The 26,228-nt window shown below is 44.8% G+C and overlaps 1 protein-coding gene across 1 annotated transcript; it reads right to left on the bottom strand.

Moving 5' to 3' along the window:
• Positions 1 to 1,208: 1,208 nt before the first annotated feature.
• LOC143039744 (uncharacterized) lies at positions 1,209 to 1,643 on the bottom strand. Its single transcript, XM_076209984.1, has one exon. The coding sequence runs from the start codon at positions 1,641 to 1,643 to the stop codon at positions 1,209 to 1,211; it is 435 nt and encodes a 144-aa protein (XP_076066099.1).
• Positions 1,644 to 26,228: the final 24,585 nt, after the last annotated feature.

Below are 26,228 nucleotides of genomic sequence, written 5' to 3'. Positions count from 1 at the left end.
CTCTCCCCTTAGAACATACATCCTTAACTCTTCCTACCATACTCCTGGTCACCACTATATAGTCCATTAACGCTCTATCTTCCACCCTTCCATCCACCACCTTCTCCCCTGAGGTGTTTGGTTGTTACGTTCTCGAAGACTTCGCGAGGTGTGTTCATAAAATATGATAAGTGGATCTAAACAGTTTTCTAGTTTGCGAATCTACCGGGACGTAACAAATGGGGGCCGTCCGGGGTTGAATTGAAAAAGTCTAACTAGTGTAAATTTATAACCACGTAGTTTCGGCATCCTGTCCTTAGTTATTACTACGTCGGCCTATTTCTACCTTTGTTTTGTTGTTTGTCCGTCGATACTTTGAAGACCATCTATACATCTCATGGAGGGGGTGAAGATAATGGTGATGATAAGGATGATGATAATGCTGATTTTGGAGAATGACGTTGGGCGTGCAGATCTGATCCGATGTGACAATTTCACTGTCTGTGCGTCCGCAAATGGTTGGTAAGGCCAATCCGAGCCCGAAACAGTCTTGAGTAGTGTGGGCAAGGGATGGTGCAGATAGAGGCTGATGCGGCGGTGCCTTTCCCGACTTGCCTGCGCTGCACCGCTGCTGCAGTCCTATTCTCATCACAGGCTTTGGCACCACGCTTGCTCCACGCCACTTGTCTCTGTCTTGAGCCACTTGCTCCCAACCGGTGTGTTTGATCCCAAAAGCCTTGAGGGAGATCTTCAGGGTGTCTTTGAAGCGCTTTTTCTGTCCTCTTTGAGAACGTTTACCTTCTAAAAGTTCCCCGAACATTTTCTTTGGTAATCGGTGGTCTGCCATGCGGGCCACGTGTCCGACTCAGTGGAGCTGGGACTGCATCAGGATGATCTGGACGATGGGTAGGTCTGCATGGATAAGGACCTTAGTATCTGGAATCTTTTCCTGCCACTTGATGCCGATAATCCTCCTGAGGCAGGTGGTGTAGAAGTGGCTCAACTTCCTTGCATGCCGCTGGTAGATTGTCTATGTTTCGCAGCCGTAGAGAAGGGGTGATTCCTCTCCGTCTCCAGACGTTTTTGTTGAGTATGCCAAAAGCGAGTCTGGCGTTCTGCTCGTCGTCCATGATGACGGATCTCGAGTGGGTACTGCCAAGGTAGGTGAACTTGTCCACCACATTCAATCTCTGTCCGTTGACGGTGATGTTGGGCTCGATATATGGGTTTCACGGTGTTGGCTGGTGCATGACTTCGGTCTTCTTAGTATTGATCTTCAGGGCGGAGTCGTTGCAGACCTCCACGAACTTGTCAACACTGTGCTGTCTGTTGGCTTCCGAGGCAACGTTGAGAGCCCATTCATCAGCAAACAAAATATCGCTGACGATGCTACCCTTCACCATGGTTTTTGTTCTGAGCCTCTTGAGGTTGAAGAGTGAGCCGTCGGTGCGGTATTTAATACCAGTGCCGTCCACTGAATCCCTGAAAACATCAGACAGCATTGCGGAGAACATGAGACTGAAGAGTGTTGGTGCCAGGACACATCCCTGCTTCACTCCGTTCGTGACAGGAAATGCTTCTGACGCTTTCCCGTCGTCCTGGACACCGTCGTGAAACTGTCTGACGATGGTGGTGAATTTGGCACGACAACCGTATTTTCGCATGATTCTCCAAAAGCCTTCTCTGCTGACGGAGTCAAAGGTCAGCTTTTGCACTCAGCCAGGAGTCTTGCATCTCACACAGTTTGAGATGGACTGTGCTGCGGATGCTCCTCAGTGCGTCTTTCTTGGCTGTTGATGTTGGGTCCTGGAAGAGGACTAGGTGTGCAGCACGTTTCTCCTCCAACAGGACTATTGTATCGGAGTGATTTTTATCAAACCAGTCCCTATGCTTTCTTGCAGGGAGACCTAGTCACTCCATGGCTGAGTTATACACTGTCTCACAAAGAGTGATCCACGCTGCTTCGACGTCCTGCTCGTCCCGAGTGATGGCACCCAACCATTCTTCCAAGGTGTCAACAAACGCTTGTTTAGTGGGACCGTCTTTCAGCTTGGTGATGTTGATTCGCTTCGGCCCCTTTTTACCTTGTGGTCCTCCCTTAGGCTGCACGTGGATATTGAGCTTGGACACGATGAGACGGTTGTCTGTCCAACATTCTGTTATGCACATGTCCCCAGTGATCCTCACATCCTGCCTGTCCCTCTTCCTGACGATGACATAGTCTATCAGATGCCAATGCTTTGAGCGGTGGTGTATCCAGGATGTCTTGTATCGGGTAGAGAGGCGAAAGACGGTGTTGGAGATCAGAAGGTCATGCTTGGCACAGGTCTGGGGGAGCAGGAGGCCGTTGCTGTTGCACTTGCCTGTTCCATGCTTCCATGTCTGCCCAGCACACCCTCCCAAGAATCACTGTCACGTCCAACTCTTGTGTTAAAGTCACCAAGGATGATGAGCTTGTCAGCACCTGGAACAGCGGAGATGAGATCATCAAGATCTTTATAGAACCTGTCTTTGATCTAGTCTGGGTTGGTCATAGTGGGTGCATAGGCGCTAATGGTGATGGTGAACTTCTTTCCATAGGAGAAGGGGAGTCTCATAGTAGCGAGGTGGTCGTTCAACCCTTTCGGGGGGCAGGCTAGCTTGCTCACGAGAGGTTTTGTGATGGCAAAGCCGACTCCTGCTTCACATCTCTCTTCGGGCGCTCGTCCGCTCCAGAAGGAGTAGCCTGAACTCTCTGTTAGTTCTCCCTCGCCTGCCAGCCTGGTCTCATTGAGGGCAGCAATATCGATCTTGTTTCTGGTGAGTTCAGCGGCGACAAGAGCAGCGCGTCTTTGAGGTCTGTCTGAGTCATTTCGGTAAAGTAGAGTGAGAACGTTCCACTCGGCTGTTTTCAAGGGTATGACATTTGTCTTCTTCTATTTTTTCGACCGCATTGAAGGGGTCCCCGCCGACCGCGGTAAGCCAGCCAGGGAGGTGAGGAACAGGCATTGTTTAGGGCACCTTTTCTAGCACTTTCCTCATTGCGGGAAGGTGAGCAGTGCTGTCCCTAAGAGGGCTGCTCAGACACTCAGATGGCTGTTGGACTCAACTTCTGCTCCAGTCAGTGAAGAACGACCAAATGGCCTAAGTTGCTTGTGTGCAGGTTCGCGGCTACAACTGCCAGTGTACCCACACCTGTCGCTTCGTCGCGCGCCTGTGGCCACAGGACTTTGGGAGGATGAAGATGAAGGATGGAAGATGGAAAATGAGCGTGAATGATGGGAGATGATTTGCACTTAACTTTGTTTGGTTAAAGTGAGGTAGGTTTGCGCAGAGCCAACCTCACTCTCTCGTCCCGACGAGCCTGACCCAGTGGCAAGACAAGGTCGAGACGGCTAGAGACCCACCGGGATGCAGGAGCTGCCGGGAGGTGACGAATACGCCCCACTCCCGATTTTCTCTCGGGGTTTACTCCCTTACCCTTTAACCAACTAGGGCCGGCCTGCAAGGCAGTAGGAGACTCGTTGGGGCAACAGACCAAGGACCTTTCAGAGGGTTATGAATCAACTGACGAAGGACCCGATGTGTACGGATGTATCTTGATGACGTCGTCGTCTGGAGCTGGACATGAGAGGAGCATCTCGTACGGTTGAGGGAGCTGTTCTCCACCCTGTCCTCCACTAACTTGACAGTGAACCTTTCCAAAAGCGAGTTTGGCCATGTAAGGGTGATCTACTTGGGTCACGTAGTAGGCCAAGGTCAAGTTGCCCCTGTAGATACCAAAGTGGAAACCATCTTTCAATATCCCGTACCAAGAGACAGGATAGGAGTTATGAGATACCTCGGCCTTCACTGCCACTATCGAAAGTTCTACCACAATTTTGCTTCAGTCGCAGCTCTCCTCACGGTCCTCTTGAATTCCAAGAAGACCTTACAGTGAACACCCAACTGTCAAAGGGTGTTTGACAGTTTCAAGGTCCTTCTGGTGAGTGACCCGCTTCTCCTAGCTCCCAATCTGCAAAGGAAATTTCTTCTCCAGGTCGACGCCAGCGATTCAGCCGTCAACGCTGATCATATTTATAGCAGTTCCTCGGGTGTGGTCCATCCCATAGGCTACATGTCTATGAAAACAAGCCGTACCAGAGAGCTTACTCCACTGTCGAGAAGAAGACCCTAGTAATATTACTTGCTCTCTACAAATTCCAGGTGTACGTAACCCCTAGCTCTCATCCTCTCACCATTGTTATGGACCACAACCTTCTCACCTTTACCAACCGGATCAAATTCAAGAATTCCCAAGTCTTTAGATGGGCCTTAGAGCTTCAACCATACAACCTGAAAATTCAGCATATCAAGGGCCGGGATAATGTGATAGCTGATATGCTCTCACGTATCTAACCCAAGACGTAGATGTTGTATATATTTCCTGTTATTATGACTTCCTCAACAAACAGTCTCCTCTTTCCCAAAGCCCCTTTTACCCCATCCATCCATCTCATCCTGGGTCGCTCCCTAATGTTCACTCCTTCCACCTTCGCCTTCCACATCTATTTTTTACTCATTTTTCTTCATTCATCCTTTTCCATCTGTCCAAACAATCCCAATACTCTTTCATCAACCCTATCTCCCAACTCCCTTTTCAACCCCCGCTCTTCTCATTTCCTCATTTCTCACTCTATCCAGCCTAGTACCCCTATCATACTTCCCAGACACCTCATCTCGAACACATTCAAACTCCTCCTCTCTTCTTCTCTTATATTCCTTGTTCCTGCTCCATACAGTGCTGTCAGCACAATCACTCCTTCATACAATCTCCTCTTAGCATCTATTCACAAATGTCTATTTTTCATTACACATTCTAATCCCCCAAGGCATTTACTCGCTTCTCTCAATCTACATTCTACCTCCACCTCCACTCAACCCTTTCCTGCCACATTCGCACCTAAGTATCTAAAACTATTCACCTATTCCAGTCTCTCTCCCTTAATACTCACTTCAAATTTGCTGCTACTTTCTCCCTTTGTACATTTCATCGCCTTAGTCTTACCCACATTTATCTTCAATTTCCTCCTTCCGCTAAATTTCCCAAACTCTGTCACTAACTTCCTCAATCCCTCCTCTGATCCTGCTACAAGTAGTGTCGTCAGAAAATAACAACTGACTTATCTCCCACTTTTCCCCGTTTTCTTTAACCATCTCCAATCCTTGGACCATTACCCTTGCATTTACCTCTCGCACCACCCCATCCATGTATAAATTGAATAGCCAGAGCGACATAACACATACCTAGAAGAGTCCCACCTTAACCTCAAACCACTCGCTTTCTCCCTTTCTTATTCTAACACAAACTCTACTAGTCTCGTAAAAAAAATTATTGACTGCTCTTAACAGCTTTCCTCCTATCCCATATATCTGCAATACCTCCAACAGTACCTTCCTGTCTACCCTGTCATAAACCTTTTCCAAATACATAAAGACCCAAAAGACATCCTTATCTTTTCCTAAAGCTTTCTCACATATCTGTCTTACCACAAAATCTTATCCACACAACTTCTACCTGTCCTAAATCCACACTGCTCCTTACCAATCACTCCCTCTCTTTCTCTCTTAATCCACTCAATAAAAACCCTCCCATAAGCCTTCCTAACTACACTCAACAAACTGATCCACCTGAAACTACTACACTCACACTTGTCCACTTTTTTCTTGTAAAGTGGAACTATACAGGCACCTCTTCAGTCCTCTGGCACTCTACCCTCTCTTAGACAAACATTAAACAACCTCACCAGCCAGTCCATCATCACTGTACCCCCATTTTTTAGGCACTCCGCATGACACCCATTTAACCCAGGTGCCTCACCTGCTTTCACCTTTTTAATAATTGTTTTCACTTCATCTTTCCTTATTTCTCTTTCTTTTTCGTCAATCATCACTGGTATTTTCTTAGCACTTCCCACTGCAACTACCTTTCCCTCTCTATTCTTCACATTTAGCAACTCACTAAAATACTCCACCCATCTCCCTCTTACTGCCGTCTCTTCCATTATTATCTCTCCATCTGCACCTTTTACCTTTTCTTCCCTACTTGATTAGCCTCCTCTTCCTGTCTTTATTTCCAAAACATATTTTTATCACATACATATACCAAAGGCTTTTTCCCCCTCACATGGGGGGGTAGCCAAGAACAAAAAGGCATAGAAACCACTCCCACCCATTCCATTTCCCATATATTCCACTCCCCTCCACCCTCCTTCCGCCCTCTTATCTTGGCACCTCCTGGATGACGGGTCATCCCTGCATCCTGTCCACTGCCCTGGGTCAGAAGCAGTGTCGCAAGACACAGCACATCCACAGCATGGCCGCTTCATAACTTAGGCGACCCCCCCTCTCCGTCTCCTCATGCAGAAAAGGAGAAGACGGGGAGAAATCCCTTCGGGGTGCGTCAAATTTTGCTCATACATACTTCCTCACCCCCCATCCCCCACCCACCCCCCCTCATGAATCACAGCATCATCCATACACAACCCTTCTCCATTCACCCCTATCTTCTGTCCTCTCCCGTCCTTCCTCCACAGACATTCCTCTTTTTTATAATGCCCTTTTCACCCCATCCATCCATCTCATCCTAGGACTCCCCCTCATAATCACCTCTTCCACCGCTGCCTTCCACACTTCTTTTACTAATCTCTCTTCACTCATTCTTTCCATGTGTCCAAACCATCCTAATACTCTTTCATCAACCCTACCTCCCAGCTCCCTTTCCACCCCTGTTCTCCTCCTCACCTCTTCATTTCTCACTCTATCTAGCCTTGTAACCCCCATCATACTTCTCAGACATTTCATCTCAAACACATTCAAACTCCTTCTCTCTTCCTCTCTCATGTTCCATGTTTCTGCCCTGTACAGCGCTGTTGGCACAATCACTCCTTCATATAACCTCCTCTTAGCATCCATTCGCTGATGTCTATTTCTTATTACACTTTTTAATCCACCAAGACATTTACTCGCTTCTCTCAATCTACATTCTACCTCCACCCCAACTCCTCCCTTTCCTGCCACATTCGCACCCAAGTATCTAAAACTATCCACTTCATCCAGTCTCTCACCCTTTATGCTCACTTCCAGTCTACTGCCACTTTCACCCCTTGTACATCTCATCACCTTACTTTTGCCCACATTTATCTTCACCTTCCTTCTTTCACACACCTTCTCAAACTCTGTCATTAACTTCCTCAATCCCTCCTCTGATCCTGCTAAAAATGCAGAGTCGTCAGCAAACAACAACTGGCTCACCTCCCACTTTTCTCTATTTTCTTTAACCATCTCCAACCCCTGACCCATACCCTTGGATTCACCTCTCGCACCACCCCATCCATGTAAAAATTGAACAGCCAAGGCAACAAAACACATCCCTTATGAAGTCCCACCTTTACCTCAAACCATTCACTCTCTCCGTTTCTAATCCTAACACAAGCTCTACTACTCTCGTAAAAAATCTTGACTGCTCTTAACAGCTTTCCTCCTATCCCATAAATCTGCAGTACCTCCCACAGTGCCTTCCTGTCTACCCTGTTGTAAGCCTTTTCTAGATCCACTGTTCCTCTCCTAATCCTCTCAATCAAAATCCTCCCATAAGCCTTCCCAACTACACTCACACTCACTACACTCACACTTATCCCCCTTTCCCTTGTAAAGTGGAAATATACAGGCACTCCTCCTGTCCTCCGGCACTCTACCCTCTCTTAAACAAACATTAAATAACCTCACCAGCCAGTCCACCATAATTGTACCTCCTTTCTTCAGACATTCTACATGGCATTCATCCTCCCCAGGTGCCTTGCCTGCTCTCATCATCTTAACAGCTGCTTTCACTTCATCCTTCCCTATTTCTCCTCCATTTTCCTCACTCATCACTCTCATTTTCTTAACACTTCCCACTGCAACTACCTTTCCCTCCCTATCCTCCTTCATATTTAGCAACTCCCTAAAATACTCTGCCCACCTTCCTCTCACTGCCTTCTCTTCCATTATCATCTCTCCATCTCCACCTTTTACCTTTTCTTCTCTACTTGATTCGCTTCCTCTTTCTCTCTTAATTTCCTTCCAAAACATCTATTTATTACTTTCAAAATTTTCTGTCATACTCTTACCCATTTCACATCTGCTCTCCTCTTTTCTTCCTTTATCTTATGCTTAACTTCCTCTCTCTTTACTTTGTACTTCTCATACGATTCCCTCGTCCTAATTTGTAGCCAATCTATGAATGCCTGTCTTCTCTTCTACGCCCTTATTTGCTTCCTCATCCCACCACTCACTACCCTTCCTTCTATTTCCTCCTGCCCTCCTTGTTCCACACACCATCTTTGCACACCTTATGACTCCATCCTTGAACCATCCACATTCCTCCTCCACTCCTAGTTCTACTCTATCCTTTACTCCCTCCCACTCCTCTCTCAGCTTCTTCTTATACTCATTCTCCTTTTTTTTCTCATTTAAGCAGTTCTCTCTAAGTACCTCCCTACCTTCTGCCCTTTTCCTCTTTCTCCACCTATTCTCCACTCTCAATTTACCTTCCACCAGAAAATGATCTGATATTCCCCCACTCTCTCCCCTTAGAACATATACATCCTTAACTCTTCCTACCATACTCCTGGTCACCACTATATATTCCATTAACGCTCTATCTTCCACCCTTCCCTCCACCACCCTCTCCCATGTGTACTTATGCTTGACTTTCTTCCTAAACACTATATTTGCTATCATCACCTCTCTTTCAAGACACATCTCCACCATCATTCCTCCACTACGATTTTTACCTGGAACTCCATACTTCCCAATCACTCTGTCTATTGTCTCATTTCCTACCCTAGCATTAGGGTCTCCCAATACAACTACATTGACATTTCTCCCTAATCCCTCTATGCACTCATTTATATCTACCCAAAAAGCCTCCCTTTCCTCTACGCTCTTCTCACTACCAGGCCCATACGCACTTACAAAAACCCACATCTCCCTTCCCAGCTTCACCTTCATCCACATCAACTTTGATGACACCTCCTTCCATTCCACTACCCGCTTACTTATCTCTTCACTTACTAGTATAGCCACCCCTTCTCTCCCATGTCCACTCTTCACTCTTGAGTACCTCCCGGCCACACTCCCAAACTCACAGTTGCCCTTTATTTTCATTTTAGTTTCACTTGAAGCCAGCACGTCCATCTCTCTTCTTACAAACATACTGCTTATCTCCTCCCTTTTACTCTCATCTATACCACATCCACGCACATTAAAAGACCCAAACCTTAGGGTACTGGTTGGAGAACTTCCAGACCCTCTTATGCCTTTACTTTTTTTCTAAGAATGTCCCCTTTTGGGGCTACAGGTAGTAGGACTCCTAATCCCATCCCCCGCCCCGTTTTTTTTTTTTTTTTTTTTTTTATTTTTTTTCTTTTTTTTTTTTTTTTTTTTCCTTTTACGACTCAAGTGGAAAGATTTGGTGGTAGCATTCTCTTCCCTCACCACAGGGTAGGCAAAAACAGGAAATGAATATTCAGAGAAATGGTACAGGACAGTAACAAGGGGTTGGGGGACAGCATAACAGAGGGATAGTCGTAGTATAAAAGTGTCATCATTTCTCTATGAGCAGAGTTTTCCTCTATCACAGACGAAATGATGTGTGGCTCTGGTCCGTAGGGGCGCCCCATATAGACTCTAAAGTATCAACTGCATGCTACTTTGCCATAATAACATGCAGCCAATACCCTTAAAATACTCGGTTTTTTTTTTCTCATTTAAGCAGTTCTCTCTAAGTACCTCCCTACCTTCTGCCCTTTTCCTCTTTCTCCACCTATTCTCCACTCTCATTTTACCTTCCAACAGAAAATGATCTGATATTACCCCCACTCTCTCCCCTTAGAACATATACATCTTTAACTCTTCCTACCATACTCCTGGTCACCACTATATAGTCCATTAACGCTCTAGTAGTACATCTGTCACGACCTCGTCAGTAGATAAATCATCTCTTTTTTTTTTTTTTTATAAGGCAGGGTCATTTATATGACAGCTCGGAATCCAACCCATTCGTTGACTCGAGTAATCGTACCCTAACAGTATCAATTTAGCTGGATTATTCCATCGAGTGTTGGAAAATATTTACTATCTAATCGTAGGAAGCTTTGTCGCAGCGATAAATGATCATTGATCGTTCTCTAGATATAGATGGCGCTTTTAAACAGATGTAAGGGAAGGTGGGTTAAGACGGACCACTTAACAAAGTATTGAGTCTAGAATCCACATTTATATGATTTTTGGGGGTTTGTGGGTTTGTGGTGGTGCTTTGGGATGTTATCACCTGGGTCACGGTTTCTGAAGAAAAATAATGAAACACGAGATTTTACAATATAATAATTTCTAATGAGCCAAAAAACAAAATTGTGTGGTAAAACGGACCCCTGGGGGTCCGTCTTACCCCGCAAACTGAACATGAAGAAACAAATCCTTATTGGCATAAAGCACAGATAAAAAAAAAATCTTCCTCGTCATCATCATATCCCTTCATATTGCACATGAGCCAAATTCATCGGTACAAATCAAACGAAAAAAAACTCTTCCTTATCATCATCTATCCCTGCACAACTTAATGACATAAATCACACATAAAAACCTCTTCCTCAGCATCATCATCATCAAGCCCTGCACATTGCTCATGAGCCTAGCTTTTGCAATTAGCACAAAAAAACACCCCCTCTCACAAAATTACCAAATGTGTCATTGCAATACAAGCACTTAGTTGAGTCTCCATCTTCACTGTCACTATCACTGTGATGATCCCAGGATGGTCCAACTTTCTCTTGATTTTGTTTTATGTTTTGTCATCTTTTGCTAGGGTGTTTGTTTTGTACATACCACGATGATCACGTGGCATGGAACGCGCGTGATGTCGCCCACGACCTGACGCTTCTCTGACAGTGCGACACTGCTAACCTAACCCAGTGCAATTATGTAATTACGCACCACGGGTGACTACCCACGCGGTATATATATCGGCTCCCGCCGCAGTTCACTCGTACATTACAATAAAGGAGACGAACTCACCAAAACCATTTTCTCTTCACCACAGTAGCATCGCTACAGTTTGATGCTGCCATTGCTAGTTTCCTTTTCTCCTTGTCTTCTCTCTCTTGTCGTTTTTGTGCTAGAACAAGGTCTTTTTCCTTTTTCCTTTTGAATTACTGCCCCTAACTCTGCCTTGTATAGGGATGCTGTCAAAACTAGAGCTCGCCCTAGGGGCCTGGATCTCTTCTTTCGTATAGTTGTGTTCAACTTTGGCAAAGGAATTATGTCCTTGGGTGAACTACTTGGCTTGAACAAGCTCTGAGCCACTTTTGACGTTACAGGCAGAGGCACAACACTGAAACTTTCCGGCTCAAGAGCTTCTTCCAAGTAAGATTCATTCTCCAAGGTCATAATAGACGGGGGTAACAGGATTGCCCAGATCCTCCTCTTCCTGCACACCAGCGAATGGAATACCTGTTGCCTGGTCAGGTAAGAAGTCAGCTTCGCCAAAAACCTGGCTGTTCAGTGGAAAAATTCCTGCTATTCTAAAACCATTGATGGTTGTATTTGGAACAGCAGCCTGTATATAGGCCTCTCCAAATAATGCACTTAGTTTGTAGACGGTCACCTGCCTGCCAGGGTTGTTTCTGAGAAATGTTTCAACAGCCTTCTCATAGGCATTCAGCGGTTTCATGAAGGAAATATCCAGTGGCTGCATTCGGTGACTACAATGTGGTGGCAAAATGAGAATTGTGACATGGTTGTTCCTGGCAAGATTTATCACATCAAGATTTTTAGTGTGGGTCATATGTCCATCCATAATCAACAATGCTGGATCATCCTTTGATGGCTTGGTATGGGCGAAAAAGTACTGAAACAATTCAGTAAAAATATAAAGCTGGATCCAACCAGATAGGTGGCATGCAAATCCATGGGTTCCATCTTACCCAATTAGTAAATATTCAAATGTCGAAACGTTTACCAAAGTATCAATGTTTACTATGACAATTTATGGCATCTATATATGTATATATATATATATATATATATACATATATATATATATATATATATATATATATATATATATATATATATATGGCATATATATATATACATATATATATATATATATATATATATATATATATATATATATATATATATATATATCATGTATACATTCATGTGCATGTATAACATAAGTACTAAATCATTATAATAATCATTTCAATGTAAAACAAGCAGTCTTACCTTGTGCATATAACACCAGCACTGTATAAAATGACATTCTTTTCCCTCTGAAGCGCAAGGGAAACTTAGCGTGCCTACTGGTGGTGATCACGTCATTGTTGGGCAACGTGAAGGACATCTAGGAGTCAAATTTTGAAACTCGCCCTTTATGCTTCGATTTAGATGGGGAGTTCTGTCTTACCCCATGAGTCCGTCTTACCCCCACTCTCCTCTACTCTGTAGCACGAATACGATGATTTTGACTATAAACTGAAGTATACGTTCTCACTTGATTTAGTTTCTTTCAAAATATTGGACATAAGTAATACTTAATCATACATTTTTATATATTTACCCTCAATAATGTGTTGAATACCCTTCCAATTATTCTCACAGAAGTGTTTTATTAAATGTTGGGTGGGAAAAAATCCATTCCTATCAAGTCTTACGTTTTTTGCGTAAGTTTTACGTAATTTCTATGATTTTCAAATCTTACGACGTAAGTTGAAAATACGCTTTTCTCTGCATGCGATGTATTTTTTAATGTGTTTGTTGTAAACAATTTTAAATAAATTATCCTTTTCAACTGTACAACAAAGAGCATCAGTAAGCTACAGTAGGTTCACTGTTGTACTGTTGCTGTACACAATGTAAACACATGACACTGTATCAGGAACCTTTGTCAACCGTACTGTTTTTCAGAGGTGGACAAATGCGTTCCTTAAGTGCGTTCCTGCGTTCTTGCGTACGAATGCACCGCCTTTTTAGGAACGCAAGAGCGCAGGAACGCAAGGTTTTCAAACGAGCGCAAGTAAGAGGAACGCAACGCCCAAAATTTTAAAGCATTCCTGCGTTCCGAGCGTTACGAAACTATTTTTAAACGTTTTCAAACTATTTCAATGGAAACAACAAAGACGACATTCACTACGCGGCAACATTCTGTCGATTACGTCCAGGCGGGAAGCTCTCCCAATGGTCAGCGGCGAAGACGACCAAACCTTTAGTTGTTTACTTTTAGGCGGTAAGCTCTCCCATTGGTCAGCTGCTAAGACTAACAAACCTTTTGTGCGTCATCACGTACAATCACTCATTGTCTGAACCCATCTATGTCCGTCTAAGCGACGAACTTTTTTTTTTAGGAGATGACGAAGATGGTGGGCGCTGAGGAAAGGCAGCCAGAGGCAGGAATAGGTGGACCATTTCTACCTGCTCATCTCCACTGCCGCAGTGCCAGAAGTGAGGTGGCGGGAGGAGGTGGAAGAGACGGTCACCAAGACCCTGGACCAGTGGAAGAGTACGAGGGTGAGCGTCCCCCTCACCCTCGACCTCTTCCCTACCCATTACAGGGACGCTTGGCTGTACTTCTTTAAAAAAAGTACAGCCCTCCTCTTCCTAGATCAGCTGCTGTGGAGAGACTACTTAGCTCAGCGGGAGAGATTTTACGGGAAAAGGTCCAGCCTGAGCAACATTAACTTTGAACAGCTGGTGTTTGTGAGAGGCAACTTGCACCTCCTTGGGTTCAAGGAGGTGCAGGAGCAGGGCAAGAAGGAAGAAAAGGAAGTGTAGTAGGAGGAGCAGTAATTTTAATTCTTTGTTTATTCATTATCTATTTATTTATTTATTTATTTGTTTACTTATTTAATGTAATTTGTCTAGTTGTCTAGTTATCTGAAATATACATATATTTTAATGTATAAAAATCTGATATATTATTACATTTTTGCGGAATAATTCTTTTGATACGCACAGTAGTGTTTTTTGAGGAACGCATTTTTTTTTTTTTTTTTTTTTTTTTAGGAACGCACTATTTTTTTGAGCGACGCTTTTATAGTTTGGTAGCGCTAACACAGGAACGCAATAACGCAGGAACGCACCAAGCGATGTATATATACATATATATATGTGTGTGTGTGTGTGTGTGTGTGTGTGTGTGTGTGTGTGTGTGTGTGTGTGTGTGTGTGTGTGTGTGTGTGTATATATATATATATATTATATATATATATGTATATATATATATATTTTTTATTATTATTATTATTATTATTATTGTTATTATTATTATTATTATTATTATTATTTTTTTTTTTTTTTTTTTTTTTTTTTTTTTTTTTTTTTTTTTTTTTTTTTTTTTTTTTTTTTTTTTTTTTTTTTTTTTTAGGAATGCTATTCCAGGAACGCACTAACAGCGGCCGGAGGAGCGCAGGAACGCTGACGCATTACCCAAAATCGAGGAATGCGTTCACCTCTGCTTTTTTTCATTATGCGGTGTTCATACTGTGTCATGTGTTTATATTGTGTTTTCATTCTGCATTTGTTTTGAAACAAATAAATATTGAATGACAATTTTTTATGTTTTTTATGGTTTAACTACCGTTTTATACACAAACTTATTATCTCCAATGTAAAATCTTAAGGCAAGACACCACAATAGCTTCACAAGTATGAAAATCTGCCACTGTTTTCTGCCACGTACCGGTGTACACGAGGCGGGTTTCTCGACCTCGGCAATTTTTTTTTTTTTTTTTTTTTTTTTTGGGGGGGGGGGGATCAGTCACCTCAGCTCCCACCTGGATCAGCCATTGACCACACTCGTGAACAACGCGCTGCTCTTGAGAAGTCGAGAACGTCTTAATCCAATGAAGAAGTGGGCCTCGTATGTCATATTAATCTACTTTTGCTAACAATCGTTTGTGAGGGACTTTGCCGAAAGTTGTGGCAAAGTCTAACAATGGCGTCTACTTGTCTAATTTTGGTGTTGTTGAGTAACTGGTATATGTCATGCGCAAGGATTACTATTAAACAGGATGTGCACACCCAGATTCCTGGCTCCGCTAGCAGAGGCCATTGCTTTCTTTGTAACCTAACATTTTATATTGGACAAATATATCAAAACTAGAAACCTAACATTGTATATAGGACAAATATATAAACTATTGACTTATTCAATGCAATACAAGTTAATATAAAATTTTATAGTGAAATAAGAAAATATTTTTAAGGCAATGTTATGCTTTGAAATACCAATTTTAGCCGGACTTAACATGTATTATTGTATGAGGTTAGTGGACACTTTAAAGGAACCCAAGTTGCTGTTGTTTTACATTTTACAAAATGGATTATAGTTAAACCTTTGTGATTGCAAACAAACAAACATTCACACAAATAAACAGACATAGAAGCAAAAGCTTACCAGACTGCAGCGATTAATCAGCGAGCCGGGCCTTCTTCACAGAGGTCTGGAGAAGGACTGCATTCTTCTGCTGGTCTTTCTCTAGGTTGTGGAGTCCATTCAGAAGAACATTTGCCAGACGACGGAACATCTTGGGACAGTCAATGTCAATCCCACTGAAGCTGGCCAGTGTCGACAAGATCTCCATCAGTCTTTTCTGGCAGCAGGAACAGTGACGGGCTTCCTTGATGAAACACAATCCACATCTGACAAGATCAAAAGTGCACATATGTGGAGTTGTCAGGGAACCTCTGGACACTGTCTCGATAAAGTCTTTTACGTCACTGGTCACAAGAGGTTCCTCGGCACTGAAGACCACAACGTCCGCGCACTTCATCTCAAGCCACCCCGCCACATAGGCCGCACTGTACTCTTCATTCACAGTCAGTGTCACATCTGTGGTGCACCTTTCAATAGAGGCTGTATCCTCTAGGTCAATTGCAGTCCCCAAGCAGGTATGTTCCTTCGACACAGAGTGGACATCGATGGACTGGAGGTTTACGGCAGCATATCTCGTGAGGCGTTGCTTGCATGCGGAGAACACATCCCCAGTGGTCATGAAAGAGTTTGCACCAGTTGATTGACGGTAGACTGAGAACTCCCCCTCAAGCCGGTCAGTCTGGATCTCACGCAGCAGGACATAATGAAAGTCAGCGTTTCCGAACAAGTAGCGGCAAACGGCAATCATTCCCTTCATAGTCTGCACTAATGCATTCTTGGTGTCATGGGTGAAACACTTGTTTCGATTTGCTCCATGTCCTGAAGAAACCTCTTGGAAAATCAACAGGAAAGTCTGCAGGCTTGTTGACTGGGAATCCTGAACAGCTCGATATGGATCGTTCATGCGCTGATCTTGCCCCTTCCCAGATACATTCACTAAATTCCACCAGTTGAGGATGATTTGGATGAACTTAGCAGTGTGTGGTTAAGTGCAAATACTGGTTTTATTTCAGGAGTTTATTACATAGGTCTACACGCAAGCACGCTAAGTAATAATCTGCCTCCAGGCGTCTCTCGAGGCCTAGCCGGGGTATGGGCACGCTACTGTGACCTACTTTCCTGGTACTCTGTTGCCAAATGGAAATTGTAGATAAAACAATACAGACAAATATATAGGTATATACATAAGAATATACAGAAACAAGAGAACAATTGCATATAATGAGAAATATGCGTGCAAAACGGTTAAGAGTAACGTTATACTAAATACCTTAATGCTATGACATATAAACTTGGCAACAGCGCTTTACACTTGAAGCGTCTCTTTAGCTACGTACATAATCGGTTATATAATTGTGTATAGGGCACTTATATAATGTAATGACTACATAGGCTTACTTATATAAAATATTGTAAATAGGTTTGAACGGTAATATTCGGGAAATTTGAGAAGGTTAGAGGGAAACACATGTCAACACCAACTAAGATATGTTCATTCGGAATAACTCAGTAGCTAAATAGTTTAACACAATATAATTATATAAATTTGTAACTTTCCTGAATGGGGAGAGGGACTGAAGTGTCCTGCTCGGCAAGCAGATGAGTCTCTCCTGGTCCGTTCGAACGGAAATACTCGGAAAATTTGAGAAGGCTAGAGGGAAACACATGTCAACACCAACTAAGATGTATTTATTCGGAATAACTCAGTAGCTAAATAGTTTAACACAATATAATCATATAAATTTGTAACTTTCCTGAATGGGGAGAGGGACTGGAGTGTCCTGCTCGACAAGCAGATGGGTCTCTCCTGGTCCGTCGCCGTTGGCGACCAGTGGTAGAGTAATCTCCAAGTTACCACCATGCCCTCCTCTGTAGATCTGGGAGGGTGAGGGAGAGTGGTAGGAGGTCGATCTGCGCATGCCCACAGCAGTGGTGACCGCGAATAGTTCGGCCTAATTGGTAGTCCTGGGCAGGGAATGACCTCACGCTATGGTCAATCTCCCCCAGCCTGGGTCAGGTGCTGACCGCGCCGACCAGCTCCAAGCTTCCATCTCGGGTTGAATCACGTGGTCAGCTGGGACGAAACGTCCACGCTGACACTCCTCCAACGACGCTAACTCGCGCCAGCATCGCGATTTGAAAAGTGTGTCTAAATTATTTAGCCTTGCTACCTCGATCCTGCGCGTGAGCGATTTTTTTTTTTTTTTTGGGGGGGGGGGGAATTTCCTTCGCAAGATCGAGTTGCTGTGGCTTTCTCCGGCCAATGCGGCATGACATACGAATGTCGAATGTGCCTGTGTGTGTGTATTTACATGTGTACTGTATACATAAAAAAATGCTGTCTTCTTCCTCCGGATATGGGGACAAAAGGATACGGCAGTTATTTGTTCAACTAATGTTATCCAAGTCTGGATAATAAGTCTGCCCCCACGTTCTCGTTCCCCTTAATATATGTCGGTTTATAATCGAACTGTTGCAAGTATAGTACCCACCTGGTGAGCCTGGCGTTGGCTGTCTTGGACGGTTTTAAATGTTCCAAGGGCATGTGATCCGTCTCTAAGACGAACTTACCTCCGTATAGATAGAATTGGAATTTCTTTATCCCATCTACTACAGCCAACAACTCACATTCGATAGTGCTGTATTTCCTCTCTGCCGCCCGCAAATTCCTGCTATGATAAGCTACCGGGTACATCCATCCGTCTTGCTGCTGGAGTAGAACTGCTCCGACGGCGTCCTGGGATGCGTCGGTTCGTAGTGTGAACGGCTTGCTGGGGTTTGGGAGCTGCAAAATAGGTGTACTACACAAGTGTGATTTTAGTTGTTGAAATACCCTTTCCTCTGTCTCTCCCCAACTTACTCTGTTCGGTTGGCTCTTCTTTAGAAAGTTATGCAGCGGCAGTGCTACCGCTGTGAATTCGGGGATGAACTGCCGGTAATAGCCCACAAGATTAACGAAGGCCCTCACTTGTTTCTTCGTCGTAGGGGTCGGGGCCTCCTTAATCTTCTTCACCTTGTCTCTTGGCAACCACACTAACCATTTCCCACTGTGTGGCCCAGATACTGGATCACAGTCTGGCCAAGATCCGTTTTGGAGGGTTTGACAGTCATACCTGCTGCTGATAGCTTCTCTAGTACCTTCCTTAGCACCAACATGTGCTCCTCGAATGACTCCGTGTGCACCAAGACGTCGTCGACGAATACCTTTGTGCCGGGCACATCATGAAGTACGTCGCGCATGGTCCTGTTGAATACCGCTGGGGCATTGGTGAGGCCGAATGGGAGCACCGTATACTGGAACAACTCCCATGGTGTGCCGAAGGCCGTAATCCTCCTGCTCTCGGGATGTAGTCCTATCTGAAAAAATCCTCGAGAGAGATCTAGTTTCGAGAAATATCTCAAATTAGCCAACCTAGAAAATATCATCCGTTGATCGGACATTGGTTCTGCGATGGGCCGTGTGTAAGAGGCCTATAGATAGAGGTAGACATTTGGGTAGATAGAGGGGTAGGTGGAGACGAATGTAAATTTTATGACTAAAGGTTTAAAAACAACGGCCGACAGAAATGGCTTAGTCATACTCGCGCTCGCTCGCGCCTTGTATTTGGTAAACAATGCTGATGTGGCAAAATTGTAAACGCATAAGCCATTTCCGTTGCGACATAATGCTTACGTAAATAATATCGCTTGAAACAGTATAACAGCCTCTCTGATTGGAGAAAAAGGTGGAGGAGGAGAAAAATTATTGGCGCATGGAGGTAAAGTCACGCCCTTAAGGAGTGGCACTTGTTTGAGAAGTAAAAGGATATTGGATGAATGAAATAGTGACGTCAGAACGAAGGTGGCTTGACGTATTGTATAGGGATCCCGAGGGGGAGTCCCTTGGTGTAGATCAAAAAACCAAGTGTAACTTTTAGAAGAAAGAAGATAAAAAAAAATAAATCTCATTTAATTTACCCCCTTAAGCTTTGAGTGAAGGACAAGGCATGGGGCCTTCAGATAATTGACTTATGATAAAATAAAGTGAAGAAAGTTGTGAATGAAGAATTTTACTATTACAGAAGAATAAGAACTTATTTAGAGATTAATGCAACAGGCGCTAACACCGTGTGATAGAATTTACCTTCCTGTAATCACCACACAGCCTTACTCCTCCGGTCTTCTTACCAACCACCACCACGAGACTGCAATACGGGGAAGTTGACCTTTCAATTATCCCCGCTTCGACCATTGCGTTTATTTCCGCCTTGACGCCGTCCACGAGTCTGAGGGGTATAGAATATGGCTTAGTTTTCACAGGGAATTCATTGATCAACTCAATGCGGTGGGGTTCCACTTAGGCTTGCCCCGGCTTGTCGCTAAAAACGTGGGCAAACTCCTTGCACAAGGACACAGCTTCGCCCTTTTGCCCGCTTGTCAGACAGTCACTTACCGCTACAACCTCCCATGTCTCGCTTTTCCTGGCTTGCGCTGTTTCAGGACCTACATCATTCTCAGCTTCCTCCGAAATGACGGTAGCACAGCCTGCTAGCTCTCTCAACCCGTCCTGGAAATGTTCCCTCACTAAGCGCAGGCATCCTAACTGCTCAGACGTCCTATGTCCTGTCACTCTTTCCTTTCCTATACTCATGCTAGCTACGGCCTGCTGGGGCTCTATATAGCCTTTAAGCACGTTCACGTGGAAACGCTTAGTCTTATGGTGACCCACCTGGATGGTGTAGTTGACCTCGGAATTCCTGGCAACTACTTGGAAGGGCCCACGCCAGGTGGCTAACAACTTATCATGGGACGTAGGCATTAATAACAGGCACTTATCCCCTGGCAGAAATTCTCTCAGCTCTGCCTTCCTATCGAAGTAGGACTTTTGAACCTCCCTAGCCTTAACCAGCTCCTCCTTAGCAAGTTCACACGTGGCCTGGGGCCTTTCTGCCAAGTTGAGCACATACTCATACGTGGAGCTAACCACGGGATCGGGAACATTCCCGTCCCACAGCTCACGTAACATCTGGAGGGGCCCTCTGACTTGCCTCTAATAAATCAGTTCAAAGGGGGAGTGCTTCAAGCTACTCTGAGGAGCTTCGCGATATGCGAAAAGCAGGGGCATGACAAACCTAGGCCACTCCTTAGGCTGCTCGCTCGTCATCCTCTTTAGCATCTTTTTCAATGTGCCGTTGAATCTCTCGCACAGACTAATGCATTGGGGGTAGTAAGGAGTAGTTCGTATGCCTCGGATCGAAAGCAATCGTAAGAACTCGTCCATCATTCCCGAGGTGAACTGGGTTCCTCTATCGCTGAGGATCTCCTTGGTCATCCCTATCCTGCTGAAAATTCCCAGCAATGCCTCCGCTACAGTAATGCTCTCTATGTTCTTAAGAGCTACGGCCTCAGGCCAACGGGTAACAAAATCGACTAGCGTCAATATATATTTATAGCCTTCTCTCGATCGGGGCTTAATGGGACCCACGATATCGACCGCGACGCGCTCGAATGGCGTGGCTATAATGGGCAGTTGTTGCGGTGATGCAGGCTTAACACTGCCCCGGTCTGTGATTCTCTGGCACGTATCACATGATTTTGTCCAACGGGATATAGCTGTGGCCATACCTGGCCAAAAGAAATCCTTGCTGATCCTATCGAGGGTCTTATTGTATCCCATGTGACCTGCTAAGGCTGCCTCGTGTCCAAGTTTAAACACTACCTCCCTACACCGCTCTAGTACTATGAATTGATGTTTAATCTCCTGATTTGTCTCAACCTTCCTATACATCCTTCCTGCCTTCCTTACATAATTCATAACACCCTGACCCACTCGCCGCACGGTACCATCTTTAAGTTGCCTACGTATAGTTTCTAACGAGGGATCGTCTAGCTGCCTATCCTGAACTTCCTTTGAATCTATTAACTCCTGCATCTCAGGCACAGTCAGAGGCACCGCAGTAGAAAGGTTTCTCACCATTGCGCGGGTTACTACGGCCGTGGCAGTCTGGGTTTCTGCCTCTACGGTGCTCGTATTGCGCGCGCCGGGAATGTTGCCAATCACACAGTCACTTATGGGATTCCGCATGACCGCCGCTTCTACCCATCCGGTGTAGATGGCCGACTCCACGTGCACGGTAGCCTCGGACACGACGGTAGTGGAACCGTCTGCCATGCTGCACTTAATTTTCTTACCCGTGTACTGCTCGGGTCTAACCAATTGCTTCTTCACGATGCACCCTGTGCAGCCCGAATCTCTCATTACGTGTGCCTCCTAACCATTCACCAGGCCTGACCAAATGTTAAGTCCTTTCTGGCCTTCTAGTCATAGTCTTATGGCAGCCTCCTGTTACAATGGCAGGAGAACCTTCTGCCCACGTACGTGACGAGCTCCCGGCAAGGATGGGACGCTCGTTACTGGTCTGACCTTGAACCGTGTTCGTGGGGTAATCATCCTGGGTGCTCACCTGATTGGCAGCGGCCATGCGCGCACCCGTCCTCCAATTCTGCGCTGGCTGTTCGCGCCCCCGGGTCGCATTCCACCATCTTGCTGGGGACGACCTCGTGGCGCTGTCCATGAGCCAGGCTTAGCCCTATTCATGCCGCTCCTATCGGCTACCTGCCGCCTATACCACTCACGTGACTGACCTATCTCACCAGCACCACCTATTCCCTTTTCCTGTTCCCTCCTAAATGTATTCCTTCCATATGCTGCATAGTGTGCTTCACCTTTAGCACACGCATCCTTTATGCAAGTCACTTTATCAAACCTAAGCTGCGCAACTAATTCAGGACTACAAGCCTTCTCAAATTGGGTCCTCACCAAAAGATTCATCAAGCCCTCGAGCGTCTTCTCTGCTCCATCCTTTCCTATCCAGAGCTCTAGGCGGCTCCCCAGACGACTAGCATATTGTGATGCCGTCTCATACTCGTGCATTTCTGCTTCGAAAAATTGCCGGCGGGCGTCCTCACTGGATATGCCATACGCTTGAATCAGCGCCTGCCTCATAGAGTCGTACGTTCTATCCTTCGATGGCACACTCATAAATATATCTAGTGGCCTTCCGGAGAAAAGGCTCATGAATTGGATGGCTTTGGCGTCCTCGGACCATTTCATCATACCTGCTATATCCTGGAACCGTTCAATAAATGTTTCAATAGATTCCCTTTCCGAATACCTCTCTAAATTCGCGGCTGCGGGCACGAAGGACGTGCCCTGGATCTCGTTCTGACCGTTCCGCGCGAGTCTTGCCTTTTCCAGCTCGTGATTCCTAATCTCTGCGGCTTCCTCCATCCTAAGCCTAGCCATTTTCTGCTTGTGAATCCTAGCGGCCTCCTCGCGCGCCCTTTGCCTGTCTTGTCGCTCCAAAACCTGCTGAGATTTAACATACCCAGCAATCTCAGCCGGTTTGGACATTCCTAACTCTTCCTTGGCTTCCGTTATAATGGCTTGCGTAGTCCTAAAATTTCCCTCACTACCTGCCATGATGAGTGCTGAGTTAATCCGACAACTGCGTGGACGTACTTAATACTAATCATGCACACTTCACTTATCCAGCAGTTCTGTGTTTCTCTCTCTCTTTCTCAACCGAGTCCCTGTTCGTGGCGCCAGTATCAATAGGTTCGAACGGAAATACTCGGTAAATTTGAGAAGGCTAGAGGGAAACATATGTCAACACCAACTAAGATGTGTTTATTCGGAATAACTCAGTAGCTAAATAGTTTAACACAATATAATTATATAAATTTGTAACTTTCCTGAGTGGGGAGAGGGACTGGAGTGTCCTGCTCGACAAGCAGATGGGTCTCTCCTGGTCCGTCGCCGTTGGCGACCAGTGGTAGAGTAATCTCCAAGTTACCACCATGCCCTCCTCTGTAGATCTGGGAGGGTGAGGGAGAGTGGTAGGAGGTCGATCTGCGCATGCCCACAGCAGTGGTGACCGCGAATAGTTCGGCCTAATTGGTAGTCCTGGGCAGGGAATGACCTCACGCTATGGTCAATCTCCCCCAGCCTGGGTCAGGTGCTGACCGCGCCGACCAGCTCCAAGCTTCCATCTCGGGTTGAATCACGTGGTCAGCTGGGACGAAACGTCCACGCTGACAAATATTTACAATAAATATATATTGAGATTAAGTACTACATGTATAATAAAGGAGTAGTGTATATACAATAAAGGAGAGTTACGTACACAATAAATATATGCAATAACTTAAAAAAAAAAAAAAAAAATTACTACATATACTCCCCCCCGCAAGTGCGGAGCGTCGAAGAAGAAAATATTTAGTAGTAGTAAAAATCTGAGGTATCGTGAAACCTAACGGTCCTGCCTGCACGAGTTGTGTATGGAAGAGCGGAAGTAGGAGGGAGGGTGGGAGGGGAAGAGGTGATAGGGTGGCCAAGGTCATTGACATCAGCTGTGGGTGGTATGGGACTCGGTGGGATGACATTGGAAGTGTCCGAAGTGGACGAAGTAGGAACAGGAGGAGTGGATGGTGTGGAGGGTATGTCTGGGATTACATGGAGACGGATCTTAGGGCGATAAGAAACAGGGAGGAAAGTTGGTTTCAAACAATCAATGGAAACTGAGGTTTCGCCTTGAGGTAGGTTAAGGATGAAGTACTTAGGTTCACGTCGAATAACGTCATAAGGACCAGAGTACGGAGCCTCCAAACACTTACGAATTCTGTCGACTCGTACCCAAACTTTAGAGCAAGAAGGTCATGAGGGATATATGGTTGAGTTGGTGTATGACAATCACCGGACGCGAGGTGGTGGAAATTGATAGATTGCATTTCCTTGATAAGACGAAGGATGTTTGCGTCGTCCGAGGAGGGGGTGTGTTCCTTAGTAATGGCAATGGAAGGGCATAACATATGAGCGCCAGTAACAGCGGTAAATGGGGAAAATTTAGTGACGTGATGGGTCAAGCGATAGCCAAGAAGGACGATAGGTAAGGAATAAAACCAGTTATCTTGCCTAGCGCGAAGAGTTGATTTCAGAGAGCCGTGGAAACGTTCAATCATGCCGTTAGCTTGGGGGTGATAACTAGTAGTACGCATATGGTGGAAGCCAATGAGAGATGAAAGCTTAGAGAAAAGTTCACTCTCGAACTGGGAACCTCTATCCGTGATGACATGAAGTGGAACACCGAAAAGGCATATCCAACCACTCACAAAAGAGATTGCTACAGAAGTGGCAGTAGTGTCAATGAGGGAAATTGCTTTAGTCCAACGAGTAGCTTGGTCGATGCAAGTCAATAAGTACGTAGTCTTAGCCTGTTGACACCTAAGGCATTGTCTAACAAATGTCTTTACATCTCTGTCAATGTATGGCCAGAAGTAACGTTGTTTTACCAACTTAGAGGTGGGCTGAATACCAGGATGAGAAAGGTTATGCAAAGAAGAGACTACGTCATCTCGTAAGGGTAATGGAACAAAAGATCGAGGAGTCTGAGTAGAGGCATCACACCAGAGTGTTAAATTAGAAGGTAAGGTGAATTTAGAGAGTCTAGGCTTGAAAGTTTCCAGTTCGTCATCTGTTGCCTGACTTTGAGTGATGCCACTTCAGTCAAAGACATCTAGTGAAACAGCGCATGCTGTGCGAGATAAGCAATCGGCAACGACAGTGTTGTCGCCGCGGATATACTCGACTGAAGAAACATATTCAGAATGGACGGAGAGTTGTCGTTGTTGTCTGCCAGTTTTAGCAAGAGATTTAGAGTGAAAGGCAGCAACGAGGGGGTTGTGGTCAAGAAACAGGGTAACTGTATGTCCATTAATGAGGGCCCTAAAATGCAAAACTGCGAGATAAGCAGCTAATAACTCGCGGTCGTGGGTGGAATAGGTACGTTGTGTGTCCGAGAGTTTCTTCGAGTAAAAACCCAGGGGCGTTGGCTCGCCGTTTTAACTTGATAGAGATCGGCGCCAACGGCTAGGCTTGAACTGTCAGTCACGAGTTGGTAGTTTGTCGGTATTAGTGAAGGGTAAGCTAAGGTTGGACAGTCCAGTAAGGCTTGCTTCAAATTATTGAAGGAGTCCTTTATTGCATCGGTCCAAGTGAGACACTTTGAAGAAGGATATTGTTTAAGAAGCTCAGTAAGGGAATAGGCTACGGTTACAATTAAAGTTAGGAATCATGGGCCGAAAGAAATTGATCATACCCATGAAACGGCGCAAAGCCTGTGAGGTCTGGGGCAAAGGGAAATCTGAAATGGCCGTGATACGGTTTTTAGGTGGCTTAATCCCTTTTGAGCTAATCTCGTAACCGAGAAAGGTAAGGTTTGACTTGAAGAATTGACATTTGTCGAGAGAAAGTCGCATGCTATGCTGAGCCAAAATGGAAAGAACAGTGTGAACATCTGAAATATGTTCCTCAAGGTCTCACTAGCAATCAGTACATCATCAAGGTACGTAAACATGTTGTTTACGTTAGCTAAGAGAGTATTTATCAAGATCTAAGAATATAAGGTCTAACCACTTCCGACCGAATTTCGAGGGAGTTGGCGCAGCGAGCCCGTGAACGTCACTTGGCTGTTCAAAGTGGGGTTAGCGGGTCCTATAGCTGTCAGTTGAAGTTGGTCCGTCGTTCGAAAATGACGTCGCCTTCGCTCGCACCGCTCCACTCAATTATTTATATTCTGACAAATATTATATAAAATATATATATATAATATATATAAAATATTATAGTTCCTGTCTATATATATGAATATATGATATATATGATATATAATATATATATATATAATATATAAAATATTATAGTTCCTGTCATCCTTGGCGTTTCACAGTTTTCTTCAATGTATCACAAAGAGAAAATGGACGCATCTAAATG

Source organism: Oratosquilla oratoria, chromosome 27, assembly GCF_046742065.1.
Source record: "Oratosquilla oratoria isolate Oo_2021 chromosome 27, ASM4674206v1, whole genome shotgun sequence".
NCBI classification, from domain to species: domain Eukaryota; kingdom Metazoa; phylum Arthropoda; class Malacostraca; order Stomatopoda; family Squillidae; genus Oratosquilla; species Oratosquilla oratoria.
Note: the sequence above shows the minus strand (reverse complement) of the source record. Positions and strands in the feature narration are given on the sequence as shown.

Excerpts from the sequence above, each read along its gene's own strand:
- LOC143039744 (XM_076209984.1), bottom strand. The coding sequence starts at position 1,643 with ATGCGAAAATACGGTTGTCGTGCCAAATTCACCACCATCGTCAGACAG.